Below are 27179 nucleotides of genomic sequence, written 5' to 3' on the forward strand. Positions count from 1 at the left end.
CCTCCGGCAACTGATTTGAAGCAAAATTTTATTAGCAGTCTATATTGCCCTCTCTGCTTCCCCATTTGCCCGAGGGTAGTGAGGACTCATAGTAACGTGGTTAAAGTTAAATGATGCACAAAAGAGCTTGAATTCTGCTGATGTGTATTGTCTGTCACGAGCTCTTCTGGGATACTAAAATAGGCAAAGGTGTTTTTCAGTTGTGTAATGACTCTACATGTGATAGTGGACAAGGAAAGCATCTCAATATATCTGGAAAAATAGTCTATGATGACCAAGTAGTGTTGGCCTTGAAATTCACACGGTCTGCAGCAAGTCTCTTCCAAGGTCTAGTAGGCAAGGGTGTGGTAATTAAAGGCTCTTTTTGTTGAGTTGGTCTATTTCTTCTGCAAAAATCACAAGATGAGACCTTGGTCTTTAAGTCATTCCCGATACTGAGCCACCATACCATCTGCTTGGCATGCTCACAGCATTTGGTTAAGCCCTGATGGCCTTGGTGAATAAGGTCTAGGATTTCTTATTGTTCACAGTACAGCAATATGATTTCCTTTTGTTATTGATCCATCTAATTCACTGAGTTAGCCACGTTCACCAAAGTATCACTTACATAGCTCTGAAGTGTCCATTGATATACTCAGGCCACCCATTTCTGATATACTGTGAGACCTCTTGAAGTTCTGGATCATGTTGAGTAGCTGTTCTGATCTGAAGAAGCTGCTTGTCAGATGTTTCTGTGAAGATGTGTACTGCATCAGTGTAAGCTCATACTTCCTCCTCTAGGTCATAGGAGTTTTCTTGTTGTATGGGACTACATGATAAGGTGTTTGCAATAGCAGCTTTCCCCCTGGAACATATTCATCTATTGGGCTGAACTTCATCATTCTTATCAAAAGACATTGGCATCGGAGTGGTGCTTGATCCTAATCTTTCCCCTTCATCAGGGTCACCAAGGGTTTGTGGTCAGTGAGCAGTCTGAAGGATGGTAGACCACACAAATATCTATAGAAGGTTTCACATGCCAAAACACTGGCTAGGTATCCCAAGAAGGTTCCACTGGATGCAAAGTGTCAAAATCCATCAAATTTGTAGTAAAGTCAAGTTTGTTGAGTTGCCTTCTATACACCAGTTCTTTTTTTAAAGTGGATCTTCTGTCTTCAGCTGCATTTAGTGAGAGATCTGTCTGTTTGCCTATCTTGTCTCTGCTTTCCCTGTTCTTTATATACCTCCTTTGACAACATCTCTTTTCCAAGGAGGAGATTATTGAGCAGTTCATTCGTTTAAAAAATATTTGCCAAGTTGCATTTGAGAGTACTTAAGCATAAAGAAATTGTCTCTTGCTCCTTCTGAAGAGTAGTCTTGAGAGAGTTAAAAGGACTTTGTAATTTTGTGGCTTGTTTAATAGTTCAGATAAGGCTGAAGATTCTGGAATCTTTACAGTAGACATCTGTAGTTCAAGGTCAATCTGCTCCAAAGCTGTACTACTCATTCCAATTAGTCTTTGACAAGCCCTCACTTCTTTAAAAACATCAATTGGTGATATTTTAAATGACAGAAAAAGAAATCTTTTCATTTTCAATAAAATTGAAGGGATTAAATCTTGGTCAAAAGTTAATAGGTGACGCATTCCCAGGAATGTATTTGGGAGTCTCTCCCATTTCAACAGGCCTATAGATGACTGTTCTCCCCTTAAAAGCTGGCTCAGTGAGTGAGTAACCACTTTCCTTGAACCCTATCGTCCCCTGTTAATCTCCAAAAAAGCAATTTGCTATGTGATGCAATTTCTCTGGAGGAATCACTTAGCCAGTGCTCCATGCTCTAGGAGGCATTAACTTCTGAGTTCTTGTGTCTACTGGCTCTGTTCCAAGGGGCTCTATTGCTAATTTACTGTGTTCTACAACTGTGACATTATTTTCACTTTTAGCCAGGTGAGTCCTCATTTGTTTCTGTCTAAAGGCATCAAGCACATCCTTAATATAGTCCAATTTGTTAGCCACATTTGAAAATTGTTCAGAAATGGACAAAACAGTTTTCCCTGTTAAAAAAGTGCATTGGGCTAAATGATCTTTATAGGAACTAGACTGAAGCTCCCGAGCTTGGTCTTCAAACAAATTGATTGAGTTCTCTGTCTGAGAAACCTTGGTTCCGATCGCCATTACTCTACGTCTTCCCAACCTCGTCAATTGACTGATTAGCCAGATTAAGATCTTCCTGTTCTAACATCTCATATCTTATAGGAGAAGCATGAGTAGCCAAATCACTCACTGTCTATTTTAAAAGCAGGAGGTCATCGATCCGTGTCTGTTTTGCTGCTTTTAAAGGCTTTAATAAAGAAGGGCTCGTCCTATTTCGTTTCTTCCTCATTACAGCCAGCAACTCTCCCAGATAATGCTCTTTAAAGTCCGAGCTTCTTCTAAGCAGCTCCCGGTTTTTAAAAAAGTGTGTGTGTATATATATATATATATATATATATATATATATATATATATATATATATTTTAAAAGATATAACTATAAAACAATAAAAATTCCACTCCTGTGGACCAGATTAAAACAAGCTAATTAGAAGAGCTGCAAAATGCGCCACTAATCTGTTGCCATCTTTTTTTTAAAAATGGCTACCTCCTAGAATCAATTTGTCAAGCAACAACATGGGCTATCTCAACATCTTTCATCGGACACTATGCTTTAGATGTCAGAACGAAGAAAGATATAGCCTTTGAAAAGTCGTTCTTGCAATTATTGTTTCATTGAAGGCTATGGCTGCTACTCCTGTGTCTTGCACTTTCATTGGTGCTGCTTCCCTCCTCCATTGATAAGAGCTTGCAATGCACCCATCTGTGTGATGAACAGAGACCACTCCGAAGCACAGCAGGTTACTCACCTGTAATTGGGGTTCTTCTGGTGGTCATTCACACATGCACCCATCCTCCCTGCTGCAGAGCTCTGCAGAGGTGGACTCAGGAACTGAGGAGAGGGGAACAGAGCATGTGACCAAAGATTGTGGTGGGAGGAGCTACATCCTCAATATGGAGAGAGAAGCCCAACTATATGGATGGACAGATGACCACCAGAAGAACCCCAGTTACAGGTGAGTAACCTACTGTTTTATCCATGACTTGATTTTGGAAGAGTGTCTTGAGATAAGAGCATAGGAACATAGGAAGCTGCCATATATTGAGTCAGACCATTGGTCCGTCTAGCTCAGTATTGTGACTGTGATTGACAGACTGGCAGTGGCTTATCCAGCTCTCCTCCCTTTTTAAAGCCAGCAGTTATCCCTCTTAGCTATCTCTGTTTGGTCTCCTCCTCATGACAGTACCAGTATGTATGCTTTGTAGCTGGGGAAAGGGAGGTGGCATTGTGGTCTAAAGGGATTCCCTCTCCTATCTAGGTGAGCCCCAGTTGGAAACCAATCAAATGTTGAGTAATATTTGATCATATATTGATCAAATAATATAAAAGTCTGGCTGTACTTTTGTTTTGTATGTTTAAATAAGCATTCAAGAAATAATGCATATTTTTAAAGCTTGGACTATAAGAAAATAGAACTGTAGAACCTAGCATGTGGAAACTATAAAGTGCTCCTTTGGCATGCATGATATAGTGAGGCTGTTCTCACAAGCTGGACTAGGCTGCTCGTGTGAAGCGCCGGGATCCTCATGGATCCGCCCAGCTGTTAGCCGAGATTTAGAGAGTGAGTGCTCCCTTAACCCAGCTGCTGGGATTGTGTGTCCCCTTGGACTGCACACAGCCCGAGGAGAGTGCCTGTCTGAAAAAGGAATCTCTCAAGGCACCATGCTTGTCACATGGTGCCTTGTGGGATATCCGGAGGTCGGAAAAATGAGTCCCGGATTCTGTTGATCCATGGTGCTCCTGGCAGCATGGGTCATGTGAGCACACAGATCATGAACTGAAGAAACGAAGATCGATCATCTGGGGGAAGATAGGTTGAACCCTGCCTTCCCCACCCTCTGCCCAGTTGTGTGAATAGCCCCGGTGTGTGTTCTAATTTTAAAATCTGTATGGGATCTTGTCAACTTACCTGTCTCATGCCTTCAAGAATTCCTGTTTCCATACTACTTCAGCTTAAGCATGTTATGGTCTAGTCAGAGTTGAGCACATCTGTATCCAGATTTGATTTAGAAGTGCTTGGCTGTGAGGACCAGCGTGATGTAGTGGTTAGTCTCCAACTTGAAAAGGGAAGGCCTGGCTTCACATACCTTCTAACCAATGAAGCTCAGCTGGTGTCCTCAGGCTGAAAGATGGTGACTGGCTCATCTTTCAGGTTGTTTTGAGGATAAAATAGGTGGTGAAATTGTTTTCCTCCCTTCCTCCCCATTATAGCCCCTGTACCCCCTGATAAACAGAAATCTGGTTGAAGGTTAGAAGTTTGCAATGTCTGGAGTAGCTGAAGTGACTATTTAAAGTAATAGAGAGTTCAAGAAAGAGTAATCTGGGGCTTACTAAATAGAGCCAGCCCACTTGATTTCTTTTATTTATCTTGCTTAAATATTACATGAAAACACTGGCACAAAGTAATGTTTGGGTCTTTTGCTTCCTCTCTCTTTTTCCCTCCAACTACTGTGGTTTGTAAATAATAAAAATGTTCAGTGAAAGTCCAAATCCACCCTGAACCAACATTCTGTATGGCAAAGGTTAAGCAGTGTCTATAACCTATAACACACACAAGATTGTGTAGCAAGCTTCCTAATAATAGATTTGCCTAACTGGAAAGAACATAGACATTCAATGGCAATTAATGGCAGGCATTGTAAAAATGAGTTTGTTTTAAATTCATGGTTTCTGAGAGTGTGACGCTGATGGGTGTTGCAGCTCTTCAGTGAATTTTACATGTGTTCTTCTTTTAGGTTTAACCCACATCATTACTATGGATCTTCACCAAAAAGAAATCCAGGGTTTTTTTAGCTTTCCTGTTGACAACCTGAGGGCATCGCCGTTTTTGCTTCAGTATATACAGGAAGAGGTGAAGTTGGTTTTGGTCATCAGTTGTTCTAATCATAGCCTATGCTGAATACTGCTCATTCTCAGACTTGTCTAAAATAGCATAAATCATTTGCAGCTGATTCTCTAATGCTGAAGGGGGACCCAAGAGTGTGTTTCAGGAGCCTCTTAACATTGATGCATTCCTAAGCTAGTTTGACATATTGGTCAACATGTGATTTGTTGATGTCAAGATTAACATTGCAATTCATTTTCCTCTGTAGTGAGAGGTAACTACACATTTATTTAGTTGGGAAAGCATCCCCAAATCTGCCATTTTATTCTACCAAGCCTTCCTTTTCTGGTTTACTTTTATAGTCTGAAATGGGTTCTGAGAACAAAGCAACAAAGAGGAACATAGGAAGCTGCCATATACTGAGTCAGACCATTGATCTATCTAGCTCAGTATTGCCTTCACAGACTGGCAGTGGCTTCTCCAAGGTTGCAGGCAGGAATCTCTCTCAGCCCTATCTTGGAGAAGCCAGGGAGAGAACTTGAAACCTTCTGCTCTTCCCAGAGCAGCTCCATCCCCTGAGGGGAATATCATACAGTGCTCACATGTGGTCTCCCATTCAAATGCAACCAGGGCAGACCCTGCTTAGCTAAGGGGACAAGTCATGCTTACTACCTCCAGACCAGCTCTCCTCTTAAGTATGAAAAGTCCTAAAGAGAAACAAAATTATTTTGGTGCATTCCCAATAACTTAGACATACAAGCTTAGACAAATTCATGGAGGATAGGTCTATCAATGGCTACTAGTCTGGTGACTCTAGGCCACCTTCAGCCTCAGAGGCAAGATGCTTCTAAATACCAGTTGCAGGGGAGCAACAGCAAGGGGAGAGGGCATGCACTCACCTCTTGCTGTGGGCTTCTCAGAGGCATCTGTTGAGCCACTGTGTGAAACAGGACGCTAGACTAGATAGACCTGGGGCCCGATCCAGTACAGCTGTTCTTTAACTTTTGGGAATCACTGGATAGGGCTACAAATATTGTGTTCCATCATCCTGGGTGTTAAAGCTATTCTAGGGGCTTCTTTAAAATAATAATAATAATAATAATAATAATAATAATAATAATAATAATAATAATAATAATTAATAGAGAGGAATCTGTGATGCAGCTAGAATGAGCAGGGGGAGGAATTCAACCTGGATAACTTCTAATGCCTTCAAGCATCATTTTAAGTTTATTGTACAATTGGTGATGCCTTTTCAAGCTAATCTTGTTTCAAGAACTCTCTATAAAAACAAATTGATTAAGAATAAGATGTGGAGCCAAGTTGTGAGGAAACTTGGGATCTTCAGGAGCAAAGGCTCAGACCTGTTAGAACATCTCATCACTTTTCTAGGCAGATGGAAAGCTGTTTTTAAGACTTTGGGTACCAGGTGATACATGGAGACATATTTACTTTCTAAGCAACAGTTCTCCCTTATGGAGCATGACTCAACCCTTCTCTCCACTGCAGCTCTGCAGATCACGATGTATATATTGAGAGCATTTCATGGTGTCAAAGGTCTAAATTAGACATACAAGAGATCCACAAATAGGATCTCCCCCTTTAGAAGATCTGTGGCTGTGCTGGTTTACAATTTTCATAACTAAAATCCCCCTCACTAAACTACTACCTTGCTTGTGCAGCAGTACATCCAGAAACCAGTGTAATACCTGTAGTTGTTTGCTCCAAAACAGCCTAGAAAACAGTTCAGCGAAATAGGTTAAACCCCCACATCCTCACCCAGCACCATGATCCAAGTATTCATTGTCCCCACCACCCAAATCCCATGTGACAGCTATTAACACATATTTAAAAATGACAAATCTCTCTGTTGTGTCTACTTTGCCTCAGAACTCTGCGAGTAGCTAAATTTCTGAATGGTATATAGAAATATTCTACAGTAGTGAATTCAACAATTTTGTGTAATTATTTAAAAACTTATCAAGCTGAGCGCATCATAGGAATGTGACTCTACAGAATGAAGGTAATCTGAAGTATACAGTAGTGACTTGGGGTTAAACTAAGTATGACATTAATCACATCATTTGAGTCTGCATGTTTGTTTAAACATCATTCACATCTAAGGGACTGAGACCATGGCAGGGGATGGAGGGAAGCTTTAACTCTTCCACCACACTCCTGAACTAGATCCGCGTTCCCTGTATCAGTGGTTTCCTCCTAGGTGGAAAGCTCCCATTGGCTGACATTTAAAGAAACAAAATACCTGAACAATAGGGCCAACTGACATGATTAATGTTTGTATGTAGTTTGGCCTTCATTCAAGCTGTAATGGTTACTCAATATCAGTTGTACTGTTCTCAAATGTCACAACTCTGTATTTTGACTGTAGATTCCTGATTACAGAAATGCAGTAATTGTAGCCAAGTCTCCTGATGCAGCTAAGAGGTAATTATACTTTTATACAACCTAATGTGTCAGAAAGACACCGCTTGTAGTTCAGGCCCCCTTAGAGTTAAGAGTCTGACTTGAATTGATCCACCTAAATCAATGGAAAACAGTTTTGTAAATACTTGTATCAAGCTCTAGTTAATATCAAGGAAATTATTTGCAGACACTACTGTATCACTACCAAGTTAGCCGAAAGAGATGCAGAAATCTCAAACTGAAGATGTAACTCCTTAGGATTAACATTTATTCATCTATATATGGGATAGTCCCCTTCCAGTTAGGGGTTTGCATGGAACGTTTGCCACGGTTTGGACTGAATTCAGACCGAACAGTGGGTCCCCGAACGGATTTGGTCAAACTGGTTCGAAGTCGTTTGCGATTACATTGCTCGAACTGGACCAGTTTCCAGTTAAATGTTTTTAACTACACCAACTTAGTTTTGAGAAAAAAATGTGTGCGCTACTTGCCTATAATTTAGGCTCTAACAAAAGCTCAGATAGCCTTCCTAGAAGCCAAACTGCATTCTTCATCAATGGAAACATCTCCTCTTTACATCCATAACGAGTTTGAGAAACTTGGGACTTTAATTGCAAGAAGATTGACTTTTCAAGAAAAGAGGCATTCAAAAAACCCTTGTAAAGAACAGTGCACTTTCTGAAATGCTTTGAACATTAACATTAAATGCTTCTGTTTCTGCCATCTTATGACTTTATTGCAGTTTGGTTCAGTTAAAGTTGATAACTTGAAATTGTAACAAATTTCAAAATTATAACAGGTAGGTAGGAAGGATGGTGTTGACATATGAAGGCATTGTCAGTAAACTGAAATAAACTCGAATACAGAAGTGTCACTTAACCCTCTTTTCTAGAATTTGACACACCCAGAATAAACATCTTCTGGCTTTCTTCTTAAGGAAATAAGAGGAGAGAGTCTACAGGGATAGTTTTGCTAAAAGGAAATTCAAAAACAATTGAGAAAAGCAAGATTTATTAAGTACAAACTATTGTTTGCTGAAAAGCAGGTCTCCTTTGCTAGGCTGAATCCTGTTTGGAATAAATGTGGGGGGATAACTTTTTCCAAGGGGAAAGTTTTGTTTAACATGCTGCTATGTTTATTCAGGGCCCAGTCTTATGCTGAGCGACTGCGACTAGGACTGGCAGTCATCCACGGAGAAGCCCAATGCACAGAGCAAGACATGGATGATGGACGCCACTCTCCTCCAACAGTAAAAAACACTACAGTTCATCCTGGGCTGGAGCTGCCTTGTATGTTGTTCTGTCCTTATTTTATTTGGATTTATTGAGCAAGATGTTTTGATGCAAGAACTAATCTGTCTTCTGCTGAAGGAACCGATGCCATGCCATGTGCACAGAAGAAAAACTGTCAAAGAACATAGCAGCAATTTAATTAGATTAGTAGCCAAGCCAAGATCGGAATCTATAAAGAGATCATGTACATACCAAGAGATAATCTGACATCTTTGCTTGATAAGAGCTAAGATGCCAAGCAAAAATAAGACTGTTCCTGCTGAGATGGTAGACTTGTCTATGCTTTAGCACATCAGATTGCAGCTGGGGGGCTAATGTGGTAGGATGTTCTTCCCTACAAAAACTCTTTCTGTACTTAGAAAATTGTGGCATGTCAGGGAGAAGAAGGGTCCCAGCTTACACTTCTCCATGACATCTAGTTTTCTTTGGTAAGGAGGAGCATTCAGTCATGCAAAACCCCACCTTTCCATCTGGAATGGTACAACCCAGACAGAGGTTTATTTTCTGAGTGGTAAATAGGCTAAAGAGGAGTGGATTTGGAGATGGGAATGCAGACTGGTCTGAAAAGTAGCTAACGGGATGGGATTTTTGTACTACAGTCATACTATTGGGATGTATAACTCCCCTTCACAGCCTACAGTGCTGCCTACTTAGGAATGAGAGGTTAAGGCAAGGGGCATCAGTTACTCACATATTCATATAGTTGTATGGATAAATCTTTTGTGAGGCAGCTTTTTCTGCTAGTACAAGTGAGGCTGTAGACAAATACTCTGCCATATAAAATGCAACCAAAAAGTGCATGGCAAGTTAGCTATAGTTAATAGAGAAGCAAATGTTACATCCTCTGAAGTCCCAACATATGGTGTGGACAACCTTCCAGATAACTCAGTTTCTGTCCACTTGCTAAGGAAGATCTGGAAGTGAACTCTGAAGAGCACCATACCATGAGACTGTACAAAGAAACGGCTCCTGTTATCTGTCACCTTCTTCCCCCTTTTTGTTGAAATGCAGGAACATGTAAATGTTATGCATACTTCTAGACCAAAGTGTTAGTTTCTGAAACTGTTAAGTCCTTTGATATAAAAATAGGATGTTGGCAATGCAGCATTATCTTTATTTGGTGAGTCAGAACATTCTCCTGCTCTGAAATTAGGCCACCTTGAATATATTAGCCTTTAACAGGACAGTGGTGGGCCGACCTTTTGTGTGCTAAGTGAAATGAACTGCTGGCCGTCAAATAATTTGCCTCCCTGCTTAAAACATAGGGAGCAACATTTTCCTGCAAAGCTAATTTGTATTGGGTAAGATATTTATACCCGTGTTCTATTATGCATTTTCATATGTTGCCTTCAGTGGCTTATTTGGTACAAAAGTCCCAATAAATAATCAGGATTCATTACATATTTACAAGTGTTGCATAAAACAGAATAGAATACAAGATTTCACAATTTACTTGCATCAAATTGTGATGAACATTTACAATCCATATTTAAGACATTAATGTTTTCCAAAGCACTCTTTAGCATTGAGATAGTGACCAGCCGTAGGTCACCCAGAGTGCTTTCTGACCAAGGAGAGATCAGACTCCATGTCCCACACATTCAAAGCAAATAGCTTTCTCATTGTATTACATGGCCTCCCAGATTACGTTGATAACCAATGAAATACCAATAACCAATTTAATAACCAGCACATTAAGTTGAGGAAAAAATGTCGGAGACAGAATTTTATCAGTCACGTTATCTCATGACATACTTGAATGACCTCTTTAAGAATGTGCATATTCTGCTTTTGTAATGGCGACCTTTTAGCAGTGATTGATTGATTAAGTGCCATCAAATCAGTGTCAACTCTTAGCGACTACCTAAATAGATTCTCTCCAGGATGATCTGTCTTCAACTTGGCCTTTAAGATCTCTCAGTGGTGCATTCATTGCTGTCATAATCGAGTCCATCCAGCTTGCTGCTGGCCGTCCTCTTCTCTTTCCTTCAACTTTCCCCAGCATTATGGACTTCTCAAGGGAGCTGGGTTTTTGCATAATGTGTCCAAAGTATGATAGTTCGTGCCTCGAGTTAAAATTCTGGATTGATTTGTTCTATGATCCATTTGTTTGTTTTCCTGGCAGTTCGTGCTGTCCTCAAAAGTCTTCTCCAGCAAAAAAGTTCAAAAGCGTCAATACTTTTTCTGTCTTGCTTCTTCAGTGTCCAGCTTTCACATCCATAGAGTGTCATGGGAAAAATCATTGTCCAAACAGTTCTAATCTTTGTAGGTATAGACACCTCACAGCATCTAAATATCCTTTCCAAGGCTTTCATTGCAACCCTACCAAGTGCTAGTCTGAACTGAAGCGTATTTCTTGATTGCTGGATTCTTTACTGTTGATGGTCGATCCTAAAAGGCAGCAGCTATCCACCACTTCAGTGTCTTCATTATCAATTCTGAGGCTGGTTGCTCTACCCGTTGTCATTAGTTAAGTCTTTTTTACATTTAGTTGTAGTCCCATTTTTTCATTGTGCTCCTTGACTTTCATTACTAGAGCTTGCAGTTCATCCACATTCTCAGCTATCATAGTGGTGTCATCAGCGTAGCGCAAGTTATTGATGTTTCTTCCTCCAATTTAAAAACCATACTCATCTTCTTCCAGTCTAGTTTCTCTCAGTGTATGTTCAGCATATAAGTTGAATAAATAAGATGAAAGTATACAGCCTTGTCTTACTCGTCTGCCGATCTGGAACCAGTCTGTTTCATCATGTTCCGTCTGGACTGTGGTTTCCTGTCCAGTGTATAGGTTTCTCATGAAGACAATGAGATTTTCTGGGACGCCATTTTCCTCAGGATATTCCACAACTTGACATGGTCGACGCAATCAATGGCTTTTCTGTGTGTAAAAATATATATTTAAAAATCTATTTTTCTGCCTTGAAAGCAGGTGTGTCTGCACCTTTGACTATCATTCCCTTAATTTAAAAAGGGTGGCGGCAGGGGGAGGAAGCTCACATTTTAAGAAGTCAGATGTGAGCTGCTTCTAATATTGGTATTCAGACTTCATCAGAATAAGTTCTGAAATGATTTATTTGTGAATACTTCTTTCTGTTCATGGCAAGCAAAGATCACACTCCAGTTGGAAAGTGACATTTGCTGCTAAAAATAGAATGAATTTTCAGAATTTAGTTCTGCTCAGTGTATTTATTTTTGGTCCATTTATTGTAATTGTAATACAGGAGGCCCTTGATTTTCATGGGTTTCGCATTTGCGGCTTCTCTTGATCGTGGGCCACCTGCCTGCATACCAATTTAGTTATGGCAGGGTGTGTTTTCACGTATTTGCAGTTGTCTGCCCCCGCAATAACTAACTTTTCCCAGCCACTCACATGACCTTTTTAAACCTCCCCGCACACCAGCTGGTAAGTGGGGAGAGTGGCCATTTAGACTAAACCTTCCCACTGATGGGTGTTGAGTGGTTTTTTAAGTGTCCCAGCCACTTGTGCTGCCTGAGTGCAAAATCTAATCCCATTTTGGCAGTTAGGTTAAGCACTCCAATATTGCAGATTCACTATTCACAGGACTTTCCCCGAATGCAATTCCTGTGATATTCGAGGGCCTCCTGTACTTGTCCTTGGATGCCAATGAAATCTTGGAGCCCTGAGCAGTTCTTTGGGTGTTGGATAGCGCAATTTCTCTAGTAAGAGACTTCTACTATTGCCTAAACAATTGAAATGTCTAGTCTGCGGCTACTTATATACTGCTTTTCAACAATAAAGTTCTCAAAGTGGTTTACATTAAAAAAAAAATTAAGATGGTTCCCTGTTTCCTCCCTGCCGCCGAAAGAGCTCATAATCTAAAAAGAAATACAAAGATAGACATCAGCAACAGCCACTGAAGGAATGAAAGTCTTTTCTTTCAAAGTCTGCTTCTACTTTATTAAAAGTTCCCTTCTGCCTTTTCTTTTTCTTTTTCCCCCTTTTTATTTTCTTTTTTTAAACAAGTGTTGAATTGATACCAGAGTACAAACTAGGTTTTCACTGAGCTAAAAAAAGATACAACTTTGTAAGGGAAAGTAAGCATACACAATTCTGGTTTCATTTTTCCTCCCAAATTTGTGTGTGTACACGCACATGCATACACTCATGCACATCTATACATACATAACCATTCCGAGTGCATGTGTGTACTATATACATGCATGCTATATATAAAATGCCTCCTGCCTTCATTTTTAACATGATAGCTGTTTCCTTAACATTCCACTATCCTCGGTACATTGGCAAGAGGGGAGAACTTCTATCAAGAATCTGCTGAGTCAGGTTACCTGCATAAATGCTCACTAAGATAATATGCAACATTGAATAAGGTTATTATTGGATGTTACAAAATAAGCTCCTTTGCTGAATGCTCTGATTATTTTGACTGATTTCATAACATTTGAGGATATTTGCTCCTAAATGTGCATACAGTTTGCCTTCATCTGTATGTATTATTCCTAACATGAATGTCACTGTTCTGCTGTAGATAGTTTTAATATTTTATGTAGCCAAGCCAGCTGCTCCTCATTCATTTTTAGATTTCTAAATGCAAAGCTACTCATGGATAGAATGGCATTTGCAGAGAACTGGCATTTCTGGATCAAAGTAGTGATGAGAAAGCCGTGTGTGTTCATAAGTCTGCACTGTTCATCTTCTAAGACATGATGTTGTGGGCTTTCATTGCCCTGCCTTGCCTTACCTCACTGCACTTACTTGCTTTAAGGACTTTGATCATGAGCCCAGTTCACTTGCAGATTTCCTTCCCCCATTCACCCATGCACTCCTCATATGTGTGTTTTTAAAAACCCAACTATTTTCTTCTTGCCCTGTCCCCCACTGTCTGTGTCAGTGGAGGCAGATGTTCTCTTCTGATTTGGCCCTGTCATTTAAAAGGTGGCTTACAGCAATGATGTGGAACACAGGTCTGTCTTAAAAATTCTTGTGTGTGAATCGTGTTTGAAAAAATCTTGTGTGTCCTCTGAGTTGCTTATATTGGACACACTGGTTGATATCCAGACAAGCACTGCACTGGTGTGACAGTGACTAGCATACAGACTAATGCTATGTGCTGTTGCATGAGGTGGCGGGGACGCAATTCTCAACAAATATGGACTTCAGCGGGAAGTGTTGGCTATTATGGCTCTAGTGCAGTGCTCATCTGGATCTCAAACAGAGTCTATAGTCATTTGTGCTGGTGATAATGATTATGCTATTCTTTGAACTATCATTTAGAACAGTCAAAAAGAATTCACACAAATACATCCTGCATAAGAGGGCAGTGCTATACATGACTTAAAAAGCAAGGAGGATAAAATAGACAAATAACAGTGCAATATAACAAAAATTCTAACATTATTTATCATATTTTTATACTGCCTGATATGTATATCTCTAGCAAAACACAAGTTTTGTGTTGTTGTTTTTTAGTGATGATGGCCAAAGAGAAACCACCAATAACAGTAGTTGGAGATGTTGGAGGTAGAATTGCCATCATTGTGGTAAGGAACCCAAAGGCCAGGAGGGTGAATGGAATTTTCCTCTGTTGCATTTCCCTCCCAAATATTTATGCTCTGATACAGCTGGAATTTCAGATCTGGGCTGGAAACTATAAGTTGACTATTGTATTGGAACACTAAATAATTATACTGTATCTATTGCTTTTTCCTGCTTAGTTAAGCAAGGATGTTGTACTCCAGTATCAAGCATTCATTATACTGTGGTGTAATTTGAGAAAATACATATATGTTAAAAAGAAAAACTGCCTCTGGACAGCAGCACCTTTCTCAGCACCACTGTGTAATTAGTTTGTTTATTTATTTAACATTTTTTTAAATATAACATATTTGTATACTGCCCAAAATGCAAGTTGCATATTGAACCCTTGGACAAAAGTCTAGGTATCGTTTTATTTCCATTTGGAAGGGAAATATCTTAAGAAGCAAGGCTAGACATCTTAGCCTTAGCAAGCTTTGCATACTTCTTCTTCTTCTTCTTCTTTTGTACTGTGTTATAGAATTTCATATGTGCAAGTGGAAGGAAAGGGATTTTAGTCTCTTTTCAGTCTAGCAGCTGTGACCACAGATATGTTCTTTCTGAGCATTTCAGAATCTCTCCATCAAGAATCATAAGTATTTCAGTTCTCCAATAAACCACATAACTGATAGGAACTAGTGCATGATGTGCAGTCCATATGGATGACTTCTCACAGAGACTGTGAAGATGTCCGTGGGGGTGGAGGTGGGAGTTAGGTGGCTGTCTTTCCACAGGACAATTCCTGAGATCTCAATCTTGCTCTAAAGCAAAGCACAACCTGGAGCACCAGAAGCTGTGTTCTCAACCTCCCCTTGTGGGAGAGAGGTATCCATGCAGGCATACATCTGAAGCCATGTTTGTGTTCCAGAGAAACCGATGTCTTAGCCATTAAGTTTTCTGTCCCAACGAAACAATGCATATTTCCCCAATACTATTTCGGTTTGAAAAGTCCTCTTTCGTTTACCTCCAGTGTATATTTTTTCATAAAAATTATTTATGTTTTGTCCAGGAGGAAGTCATATGCTATGCTAGAATAAAACTCCTGCTATTAAAATATCTGTTGGCAATGTACAAAGATTTTCCATTCATACAGCTAAGTAGATAGTGAAACATTGGCCTCTGAAGCAAGGAAATAATCTTAATGTATTTTTGACTGACTTTAAACTGCTATTCTATTTCTGAATTAAAGCAAAGTTTATATAAATAGATAGTTCCTGCTTGTTAGTAATGCCTGAATTCTAACTGGGATTTGCCTTGCTTCTCAGGATGACATTATCGATGATGTGGAAAGCTTTGTGGCAGCTGCAGAAATCCTGAAAGAGCGTGGCGCTTACAAGATTTTCATCATGGCCACCCATGGGCTCTTGTCTGCAGATGCTCCACGTCTAATTGAAGAGTCATCAATTGATGAGGCAGGTTTTGGTAGACTTTGTAAATTAATACTTGGACCTCTTGCCTATAAAAGAGTGGTGATTCATTTCTAGTTAAAAAACCAAACTGATGGATTTGAATGCATCAGTAAGTTGGGTAGAGACTTGTGGATGGAATAAAAAGCTGCCACATGTATTTAATAGAAACCTTAACTGATTTCTACTTTCGTCCGTCTTTGTCCTTCCGACAACAGACATGTACAGCAGAAGGATAGTTCATTTGCATTAGAGTTGTCTGTACAGCAAAAATGGCTGGCTTAAAGCAAAACGTTCATAACAGAAGATCTTCTAAAGGTTTTCCCCCTAACCATATCAGTTCTTCTACATGGTCTCTATCTTTTACACCAGTGGGCTGTGTGCCTGCACAGAGACCTCGTTGGAACCTAACAAGCTCTATTCTCCTGATTTAGGTGGGAACCCTGCCCCCAGCTGCTATATGCGGCTGCGCCACTCTACATCCCCTCAGTCTTCGTCATCTGCGCTTCAGTAGACATCATGCAGGACTGTGTCTTTCTTAAATCCTCTTGTTTTTTCTGCTGTTTACCCTTGTTTTCATGCTACCAGGCCTATAATGCCAGATGTAACCATTTTCTGTGGGGAAAGGTGGCCCCCTTTTTGGACCTCCTGCCCCAGGATACGCAGAATCCAGCGAAGGCTTTCCTGTGTGAAGCTGTGCAGGTGGCGAAGCAGGAACTTTACTCTGCAAAACATCCTGTAGAATGCGCAGCGAAAGTGATGGCCACCTCTGTGGCTCTTAGAAGGTATGCCTGGCTGCGCTTCTCCGGGTTGACCTATGAGGCCAGATCCAGAATTGAGGATCTTCTCTTTGAAGGTTCTAGCCTCTTTGCGGAACAAACTGATGAGACTTTGCAGAAAGTACAGAGGCTGAGAGGTATGCAAAATCTATGTCTTACTCTTCCTCTGCCTCTAAACCGCAAATACAGTCCAGATGGTCTCCTTACCAGCGGGCTAAAGCTCCTCCGTGGCAACAACCTTTGTTGGAGTGTTCCTTTCGAGTTAGCAAGTTCCAGCCTCGATACAAGTCTGGTTTCCAGGCAAGTAAGCCTGCCTTTCAGAAACAATGACCAAGTACTTTTCAAAAAAAGCCTTTCAGACCTGCCTTGCTCCCTTTGCTGTGAATTGGGACAATGTGACTGTGGAACAGTGGGTCCTCACTGTCATACGAATAGATTATGCTCTCGAGTTTGCCAGACACCACCGTTGTCAGGGGTTGTGACTACTCCAGCATTGGAGCAGAAGGTCTCCTCTCTCCTCTTGAAGGATGCGATCGAAAAGATTGCCAATGTGACAAGCCCCGGGTTCTACTCCCGGTACTTCATCGTTCCGAAGCTGGATGGCGGTCAACGCCCTATATTAGACCTCAGAGGCCTGAACAGGTACCTCGCTTACAAGATGTTCTGAATGCTGTCAGTGCCGACTATTTTGGCCCTATTGGAGCAGGACATATGGATGGTCTCCTTGGACCTGAGAGCTGTGTATTATCATATTTCCATACGCCACAGCATCGTCGTTTTCTGCATTTCAAGATAGGGGAAATCACCTATCAGTTCAAAGACCTACCATTTGGCCTGACAACAGCCCCGAGGGTCTTGACAAAGTGTCTGGCCCCCCGTAGTGGCGTTTCTGCAAGAAAAGGAGATACAAATACTGCCATATTTGGATGATTGGCTCATTCTATCAGGTTCAAAGCAGGCTGCTTTAGATTCTCTCAATGTAGTCATAGACACTTCGGAGAGCCTGGGCTTTCAAGTCAACTTCGAGAAGTCCCTGTTGGAACCGGTCTGCAGGATACAGTTTATAGGGTTGATCTTCGACACCCACTTGGAGAAAGCTTTTCTCCCGGAGGCGGATATAGGGACGCTTGTGCAGTTGGCTCCAGTTTTCATGGCCAGAGGGCCACAGACCTTGCGCTCTGTGCAGCACCTGTTAGGCCATATGGCTGCCACCACATATGTGCTTCCACATGTGTGTCTCCAGATGCATATCATTCAGAGGTGGTTCCTTGATGTGTTCAATCCCCTTTTGGATCCTGATCATTTGGAGTGCACACCTCCTCAAATAGTGTGCGAAGCTGCCGCTTGGTGGGTCGAGGTCTGTCATCTTGGCCTCGGCGCTCCCTTTCATCTACCCCCTCCACAGTGGGTGATTACACTCGACACGTCGGAGCTAGGTTGGGGCATTCATATGGACGATTATTGCCTGAGCGGCCATTGGACTGCAAGAGAGATGGGTCGACACATCAATTATTTGGAACTGCTGGCCATCTTCTACGCCCTCAAAGGGTTCTTATCCGTAATTGTGGGTTGTTTGGTGATGATTCAGACTGACAATACGACGGCGAAAACATATATAAATCAACAGGGAGGCATGATCTTGAGGAGCCTCCTGTTCCTTTCAATCATCCTGTGGATGTGGTGTATAGCACATACAGTGATGCCACATGCGATCTACATCCAGGGAGACCTGAATGTTCAGGCAGACACTCTGAGCAGACTGAAGACTGTTTCCCACGATTTGATGTTGGATCAGGGCATGCTTCAGGACTTGTTCACAATATGGGGTTTTCCAGTTCTGGATGTCTTTGCGTCACAGGACAATGCTCAGTGTGCCCTCTGTTGTTTAAGGGGAGGGGAAGGGAAGTGCTCTCTGGGCGATGCGTTTGTCCCGTCCCGTCCTGAACGGGCCCCTTCCTTTACCTTTTTCTGCCATTCCTACTCATACCAAGGATCCTTTGCAAATTGAGGGAAGACAGCTCCAGGGCCATCCTGATAGCCCCTTGGTGGCCCAGGAGACCCTGGTTTGTGGCTCTGATGCAGCTGGCAGTGACATATGTGCTCCTTCCCTCGCTACTTTACCTCTATCGTAGGAGAGGGGTCAGGTGCTCCATCCAGAAATCCGGTCTCTACATCTGGCTGCCTGGAAGATCTTATCGTCTTCCCATTGAAACTCGGAGACATTTTACTTGCTGCTAGGAAGCCTTCAACGAGAAAGTTGTATGGGCATAAATGGACTCGTTTTTTTGCCTTTGCTGATCAAAATTGTTTTGATGTTCTTAACCTGTCCAAAATGTTTGCACTTATCTTTTGTATTTGAAAGAGGCTGGTTTGAAACTCTCCTATCTCAGAGTACACTTGGCCATTGTGGAACATTCACCCACAACTGGGATTTCCTGGTTCAAGGAACAACTGGTGAAGAGTTTCCTGAAGGGGCTGTCACATGTTTTGCCGGATGACCCTGTAATGTCACTGGCTTAGGATTTGTCTGTGGTTCTGACTGGTTTGTTACACCTGCCCTTTGAGCCTTTGGCTTCAATCGATCCTTGCCTTTTGATGTGGAAGGTTGCCTTCTTAGTGGCGATTACCGCCACAAGGAGTGTGAGTGAACTGTGGGCTCTGAGGGTTGATTTACCATACCTTCAATTTCATAAAGATAAGGTTGTGCTCTGGCCAGATGTTCAATTTCTTCCTAAAGTTGTTTCTACCTTTCACCATTCCCTGTCAATGACCTTACCTGTATTTTTTTCAGAATCCTTCATCTGATGCAGAACACAGGTTGCATCGTTTGGATGTTCGAAGGGCATTATCCTTCTATGTACAAAGGTCTGCAGAGTGGAGAAAAACTCCTTCTCTGTTTGTTCTGTATGAGGGATCTTGCAAGGGTTTGCAAGTTTGTTCGTAGTCCCTATCTAGGTGGATTGTTTCAACAATTGAACTTTTCTATAGCTTGGCAAATAAACAATTGCTGGGGACCATTAAGGCGCACTCAGTTAGATCCATAGCAGCCTCTGTGGCCTTTGATTGTGTGGTTCCATTGGACACTATTTGTCAGGCAGCTACTTGGGCTTCACCCCATTCCTTTATTCAGCATTATGCTATTGATGCCAGAGCACGGAATGATCCTAAGTTTGGCAGGACTGTCCTGCAGTCTCTTTTTGGTTGATGTGCTTTGTTTCTTGGAAATAAATACTTCTTGCAGAGTGCATCCATGTTTCTGTTTAATTTCCCTCCACCTTGGGTGCTAGCTTGTTATGCTCCCATTGGTGTAAAAGACAGAGACCACGTCGAAGAACTGCAGGTTGCTTACCTGTAACTTTGGTTCTTCTAGTGGTTATCTGTCCTTTTACGTGCCCTCCCATCCTCCCCACTGGGTCTACTCCGTGACTGAAGGGAGGTGGAGTGGCTCAGCCACATATAGCAGCTGGGGGCGGGGTTCCCGCCTAAATCAGGAGAATTGAGCTTTTTAGGTTCCGATGAGGTCTCTGCGCAGGTGCATAGCCCATTGGTGTAAAAGGACAGATGTCCACTAGAAGAACCAAAGTTACAGGTAAGTAACCTGTAGTCTTCCTGCTGTATCATGAAGCGTGTTTGCCCTCTGCCTGTTCACACTAGCCACAATTAGTCCTCTCTGCTGCCATAGCTCAGCACTTAATGCTTCCAGACCATGGTCCTACACTATGGCAGCTGCCTGCCTATACTCTCACTCCTCAAATTTTAACATTTTTTCCCTAGCCCCCACACTCTCACCAAGGGAAATGTTTTGCTTTTGCGTCTGCCAGTCTTCCCTCTAACTAAATAGTAGAGAGGCAAAACGGAAGCACGGTGGGCATTTGCAGCTGCAGTGCGACTGTGTTTCTCTATAAAGAGAAATACAGTAGACCATTGCAGTGGAAGCACCTGTGCTGCAGTCTGTCTTCTGGCCTAATGAAGCCTAAAGGTTTAAAAGCATAATAAGCATGACAAATGGCTCCTTATTAAAGACAAAGACAGGGGAGCAGAGAGATTGACAACCCCTAAAGAGTAACACCTGAACAAATAAAGTTGTTAGATGTATTTTAAAATGCCTTCGGTAATCTAAAATTCTGGCTGCAACCTCACTTCTTACTGTAGGGAATTTTTAATTATGGTCACAAACTTGTGGCATATGAAGAATCACTTGTCAGTTAAGATTAAGTTTGAACACATTTCAACCCTGATTCTAATGCCCTTCCTTTCCCATTTATTGGTAGGTGGTGGTCACCAATACAGTTCCTCATGAAGTGCAGAAACTTCAGTGTCCCAAGATAAAGACTGTGGATATCAGTTTGATCCTCTCTGAAGCTATCCGTCGAATCCACAATGGGGAGTCCATGGCCTACCTCTTCCGCAACATCACTGTGGATGATTAGATTCTTGTTGTCACACCCTCTATTCGGCTTCCTCGAATAGAAGGGGGAAAGGAAATGTGCATGAAGCAGCAGTGCCATAAAGCTGATAGTATACTTTTTTTTGAGGTTTTATAAAGGGTCTGGGTGTTGAGGGACTGAGTTTCACTGGTTCAACTGCCCTCTGTCTGGAGGCCTAGTTAGATCAGGATGCAAGTAGGCATTGGAGTCTGTTAAAATTGTTTGAAAGATGGTGGTGGCCTCTTGCCATTACTATAAACAAATCCATTGAGTCATGAGGGCAATTGGAGATGACCTTGGTGGCTTCTTGCAATTTGACTTGCTCCGCAAATTCTCTGGGATCACATGCTGTCAAGCTACTTGAACGGAAGTGGTTTTCTTTTCCCAGTACTATTATGTGCAAAGGTCCTTTTTCCACCTTGGGAACCATTCTTATGGATGCAACAGAGCTTCCTCTTGTGAAATCATCTACAAATATTCATCTTATGGCAGCCGAGGTAACTTCATCAGCAATAACATAGCATAAAGCAAAATGATTCCAAAGTTGTGGTAGGAACTAGAATGTGCTACTTCTCCTTTGTAGCGAACTAGGTTGTAATCCCACCTAGCCAACAAGTAAAAGGAGTCTAGGACAATAGAACTCCTTCTTCAGTTTCTAGGTAGATGAAGCATGGTCTGCCTGGATATGCCTTGGGTGGCATTCTGCGCTCACATAGGGCCAAGCATTTAGGCCAAAAAGTATAGAAAGATTCATGCAGTACCTTCCATTGTGTCATACACAATTGTACTCCTGATGCTGAACAGTTAACCTAGAAAAACAGTAGTTTGTAAATTGTTTTTATTTCTAAGAGATGCTACATGCTATCTGTTAACACTAAGGTCCTTGCTTAGGCGATTCAGTCCACTTTCTAATTGGCGCCGGCTCATTCTTTTGGGCCACCTGAGGCAAGCCCACTATATGCTTCCTTGCCCTGCCCATCCGGCTGGGGGCAGCCACATGCTCCTTTTCTGGGACACGTTCTGCCCTTGTCCTTTATCAGGCAACATTTGCTGTGCCATCAAGTGGGCCTGCAGCAAGAGACAGGTGGCAAAACTCTAGGCGGTGCAGGCTGCCTGGTACAGCGAGGAGGAGAAAGCAGCAGCAAGACGAGGATGGAGTGCATGCTGCTTGCCCCTCCTTGCTGGATCAGGCAGCCTACACTGCCTCCCGTGTCAGTAATCCCTCTCAAGTGGCCACTGTGGGACAAGAGTAGGGTGCATGCCAGAAAAGCAGTGCACAATGACCACTAACCAGGCAAGGAGGAAAGACTAGGCAGAGCTGTCCAGAGAATGTGGGTGGCAGCAGAGGTGAGGCTGGGGCAGAGGCTCCAGGCAGGTTGGTGCCACTGACAGTGTCAGGGCAGGGTTCCCACCTTCACCTCCCTGGAGAGCACACCCCTCCTGAAGCCATTGCGTCACTTTGCCTCATGGGCAATCCATCCCTGTTTCTTATGCAGATGACTCTTACACATTTTATTAAGCAGCCATGCAATATTTCATATGTTTTGGGGATTGTCCACTAGATGCCAGCCTTTGGCTTGGACATAACAGCACCTACCCTCTTGTGCTGTGGTGTTTCCAAAACCTGCTTCTAGGATGTCAGTATTCCACTCTTAACAGTCCTACAACACACTCTTGAGCCCTCTCCATGTTTGGGAATAGTGCATTTAATCCCTATGCATAGAAATCTGGATGATCCACAAGAACCAGATCTTAAAGTCAGATGTTAAAAGCCTAAGGTTGCCATTGCACTCTGCCTATGGGGCACGGAGTAAGGCAAGACCAGGTCCACATAAGAGTCTCTTCTTCATTCCCTGAGTGATGGCAGCCATTTAAAAGGTAGAGCTGTATAAAGTCTGATGTTACTGTTTGTCAGCTCCCCCTGAGGGAGCTTCCCGGAGTGTGTAGTCCTTTTTCTCGACCATGATTTTGACTGGTTAAAGAAATTTTGTAAACTGAGTGCTGCCTCCCTTGGGATTCGCTGCTCCCTTCAATTTTCTAGTCTAGAACCTGCATTATCAGGGAGAACTTGGTTGGAGTGACTTTTCCTGCCATGATGCTACAGAGAGAAAAGGAAAAAGTACATAGAGGTAATGTTCCATTTTTAAGGGCTGAACTGAAGGGAGAGGGGCCCTCTAGGGACCTGGCCCTCCAGAAATTTAGACACCTCTGACCCTGGTTCTTCTCTCGCTTCCATAGCAGCCTCACTTGGCCACTCCGTTTCTTTTAATAGGTCTCAAAGTCCCTATGTGAGAGAGTTTATCCAAGCCTCACTTTTTTCTTGACCTCTGTGGCTCGATGCTCTTTCAGTTCAGTTTCATCTGCCCGCTTTCATCTGCCTCTGGGTTCATTGCCCCTTAGCTTCTTTACTTCCCACTGAGAGTGGCTTTGGCCATTACAGGAAGTGCCTAAAAGAGGGTATGTGACTCATATGAGCTCCTTTCACAATGCAAGACCTGAAGAAGTTGGGAAATGCAAGTTCCAGTAGGACTGTTGCCTCTGTGGATACTGCATCAGAAACCTAGAAAGAAGATGCATAGCAAGCTCTGGTATCCTCTTATCTCTTGTAACAGCCCAAACCATCTTCAGTCTCCCTACTTGCTCATATAGCTTCTCGTATTTCTAGGCCCTATGAGAGGGTTTTTTGAGTGATTTTGCCTTACTGAAGTGGGATTGCTTGAATACTCCAGACTGAATTTTAGTTTGCCTCAATGGGATTTTTACACTTTTAAGTCGTTGCCTGTTCTCGAGCATTCCATATAAGGCAGGCTATAAATGAGGAAACGGCTTCATTACCTCAGTCATTAGAATGCCAGCAAACATTCCATGACTTCATTGTAACTCAGTCATTTTCTAATAGAGGCTTCATTATAATGGACTCTGTGTTGTGGTACACTGAAAAAAGATGAAAGGCTCTTTAAAACTGTCCCAGATACCTGCATGGAAAGAGAGAAAAGAAGAAAAGGGGTGGGCAGCGGGTATTCTTACCTATTCTGAAAGTATTGGGTGGGGGGGGGATATGTGTTTAAGGTGTATTATTAGTTAACCTGCATTAGCAGCTTAATGCCAAGACTTCTTGCACCAAAGCACAGATGTACCGATAGTTGTAGTAATGGAATGCCCAAACGGCAGCAACAGGACACCAGCTTCCCCAGCAAATATGCTGGCACAAACAGGCGGGGTTTAAGTGCCTTGAGTGTGGAATGGTCATTTGAGTCCACGTTAGTGATTGTAAGAACAGTGTCAGGCATGGTGTTTCTTCCAGAATGATTAATTGGGAACAGTTTGTGGCAGTGATAATACTGTCCAGATTTTATTTTAACCCTTGACTCCACGAGCTATCAAAATATACGAGGCCTCTGAGAGAACTATGCAGGGAGTTGTCCTTCAGCTTTCCTCCACTTATTTTCCTCCCATTCAAGTACACTTTAAACATTTCAATTGTTTTAAAGGGTGACTGACTTCTCATTTGTATTAAAGGACAAAGACTGCCAGTCCAGGAAAGCAAAGGTTTCTTAGTTTATATAAGCAAAAATGCACCTTTCTGTCTCGTAATGACGACATAGGTATATGAGTGGACTTGACTTCTTGTTCTTCACTGTCAAGATTATCTGGTTTACATCCTCCCATATGACTGACTCCCAATATGAGCAATACCTTGGGATGGGCTCACAAAAGTTGTCATGCTTACTCCATTGCTATGTCTTTATAAGTGTGGTTGTTGGTTTGAGTGCTTTTGTTAGCAGAATGCATTTCTTAAGTATTAATGGAGTTGTCTAAAGTACGGGTAGAAGCCCAAAATGTTGTGATGTCCTCCTTTTTCTTCTCAAATCGTTTCAAGTTTATGCCAGTTTTACAGTGATCAAAATCCTATACCTGTTGGAGGGTAAAAATGGTTCTGTTTGTTCATGTTGCTTGGTTCAAACAATATACTGGGCCAGACTTTTTAAAAACGGGCTTTAATCTAGTGTCAGACTGTTTCTTATAAGCAATTTGGCAGAGGACAAGCTGTGCATATGAGATCCAGCGACTAAGCAGGAGTAGTAGTGGGTGAGGATTAAAATGATGCCAAGTGTTTATACATCTGCATCTCACTTGTAGGGCTATCATGTATTTGTGTCTTCATTCAAACCCAGGAGTGTGTTGCTGGCTAGCTGGCAGAAGATCATTTAATCTTATTGGCCTTATTTAACTGAGGAGAGCCTCTTCTATCCTGACATCTTTAGCTTTTGGGGAAGTTTGTACCTCTTGTAAATTTCAAAGTGGAAAAGTGGAAAAAAAATCACTCTCCTCCTCCTCTCCCCCTACCTTTTGCTCCCGTTTTGCTATGCTTTCCTGCCTCTTTCTTTGTCAAGATGATTGAGTACAGCAAATCCTTCTATTAAACCAGTTACTACCGCCATTTTTAAGCAGTCATCCTCCAGTTCAGCTGGAGGGAAGATTAAATGTACACTTCCATCTAAGTACCCCAGAAAGCTAAAGGCATTATGCCTCCACTATGTGATCAGCTGCAGAACCATATACCATGGAATGTGACCCAAGATTCAGAGAAAGAGAAAAAACATGTGGGTGGCTGAGAAATAAACAAATGTCTAGGAACCTCTGTACATCCTCTAACAAAAGCATATCTCAACTCTTATGTTATCCTTATCCTGGTACTCTGAGCCATCTTCTGGTGATGAAGATGCAGTATCCACCTTATGGGTGGCAACTATGCTAGTGTTTGCTCCCCCTTCCCTTTCAAAAAACAGTACGGGAAAGTCCTAAAGGAAGGAAATCTTAAGCTAAAGTTCCCCACAGTGAGGGGGAGGAGCATTCTGTGCTGTGAAGTGGTGGTGGTGGGGATCTTGAGGAGGTGCTACGCAATAAGGCTGCATACTGCTCCTGAATAGTGTGTTTAAATATTTAAACTTAAGAAACTGAAGGCTGTTTGTACAGTTGTGTGAGTATGGGGTTCAGTGTGTTGTCACAAACATTACAGCAAATTAGGTTCATGTGATGTCGGTCAATAAGCATTCTTCCAGCACATCAGGAAGAATAGGATGGATGCGCTACCTGAATGCAACATCAAGTACAAAATGCTGAGCTCAGGAAATGTGGAAGTAATGCAATGTGTGCACTACACTGAAAGATATGTGAACTGTAAACAACAAAGGAGTACACACAAGTGCAATTCAGATCCATTAAAATTAATATGAATTTTGCCCCTCCTCTGGATTGTATCCTCCTGGTGTGAGGGGGGAAAAGACACCTTCAGAATACAGAAGACACTTCCAAGCAACGGGGATGAATTTTCTGCATTGCTGTGTACAGCCTGATCACATCTTGGTTGAATCGGGGCATAGATCAATCAGGACCTATTTCAGGATGTGTGAGCATCTTAGTTTAGGTAGTTTATAGCAGGATGGTAGTACTTCGGCCCTCCTGCTGTTTTGACTACAACTCAGAGGCCAATAGTTGGGAATGATGTGATTTGTAGTCCAACATCTTCAGGAGGGCTGAAGTTGTGCAGCCCTGGCTTATACTATACTATGGTAGTGTCTCTTGAATCAAGCATAAATTTCCAAGAAGTACTTCTCAGTGTCTCCTTTGTTCACGTGGTGAGGACTGCTGCCTCCTAGCACTGGTTGCATAGTGTGTTTGAAGCAGAGGTGATGGTTGTGCTTAACTTGTATGACACTATTGTGCAGTTCTTGCAGGGAGATAATATGAAATGCCCATTTATATACATGTGTGTTCAATTGTTTTTAGTCTTCCAACCTACTGTGGAGAAAAGGAAGTTTTACAGCCCCAGTATCCACCATTCCAGTCAGCTTGGTAGAACCTGTTACAATTACTGCTACAATTACTGCTAGGAATATTGGTATAAGACAATTGTGTGACTGCTAATAAAGAAAGATACAAAATGAATACCTTTTTGTATTTTCAGCCTTTAGCATGGGCTTTTGGCTGACTTACAGCTGTATATTTCTTGAGATCTGTCTTCCGTGTGTGTATTGGGGTGGGGGTCCATATTGGCCTAGATTTTAAACTCTGTGTTGAACATGGAAAAATGAGGATTTATAGCTAAGCACTAGTGGTTGATCCAAAGCCATGAGGCACAAAGAATCACTAACTGCCCCAATCATCATTTGGAAATAGTGACTTATGTGCTTGATCTTCTATTCTGCTTTTTACCAGTAATTTCAAAGTGTCTTACAAAATCATAAAAACAAATACATGAGTTAAAGTTGTAACAAAACATTCAATATCACAGAGTAGATAAAACTAGCCTTGAAGTGGATTAAAAGCAGTTACCAAT

The 27179-nt window shown here is 42.0% G+C and overlaps 1 protein-coding gene across 10 annotated transcripts in view; it reads left to right on the forward strand.

Moving 5' to 3' along the window:
• The window catches only part of PRPSAP1 (phosphoribosyl pyrophosphate synthetase associated protein 1), a 98553-nt gene extending 71765 nt beyond the window's left edge, over positions 1-26788 (forward strand). For all 10 annotated transcript variants that reach the window (XM_053293700.1, XM_053293692.1, XM_053293702.1 and 7 more), the window contains 6 exons: positions 4869-4984; positions 7347-7402; positions 8525-8670; positions 14123-14193; positions 15493-15639; positions 20684-26788. In XM_053293700.1, the coding sequence (XP_053149675.1) occupies positions 4869-4984; positions 7347-7402; positions 8525-8670; positions 14123-14193; positions 15493-15639; positions 20684-20842 (695 nt within the window). In that variant the 3' untranslated portion in view covers positions 20843-26788. The remainder of the gene's footprint in view (positions 1-4868; positions 4985-7346; positions 7403-8524; positions 8671-14122; positions 14194-15492; positions 15640-20683) is intronic.
• Positions 26789-27179: the final 391 nt, after the last annotated feature.

The sequence above is a fragment of the Hemicordylus capensis genome, chromosome 2 (assembly GCF_027244095.1).
Source record: "Hemicordylus capensis ecotype Gifberg chromosome 2, rHemCap1.1.pri, whole genome shotgun sequence".
NCBI classification, from domain to species: Eukaryota; Metazoa; Chordata; class Lepidosauria; order Squamata; family Cordylidae; genus Hemicordylus; species Hemicordylus capensis.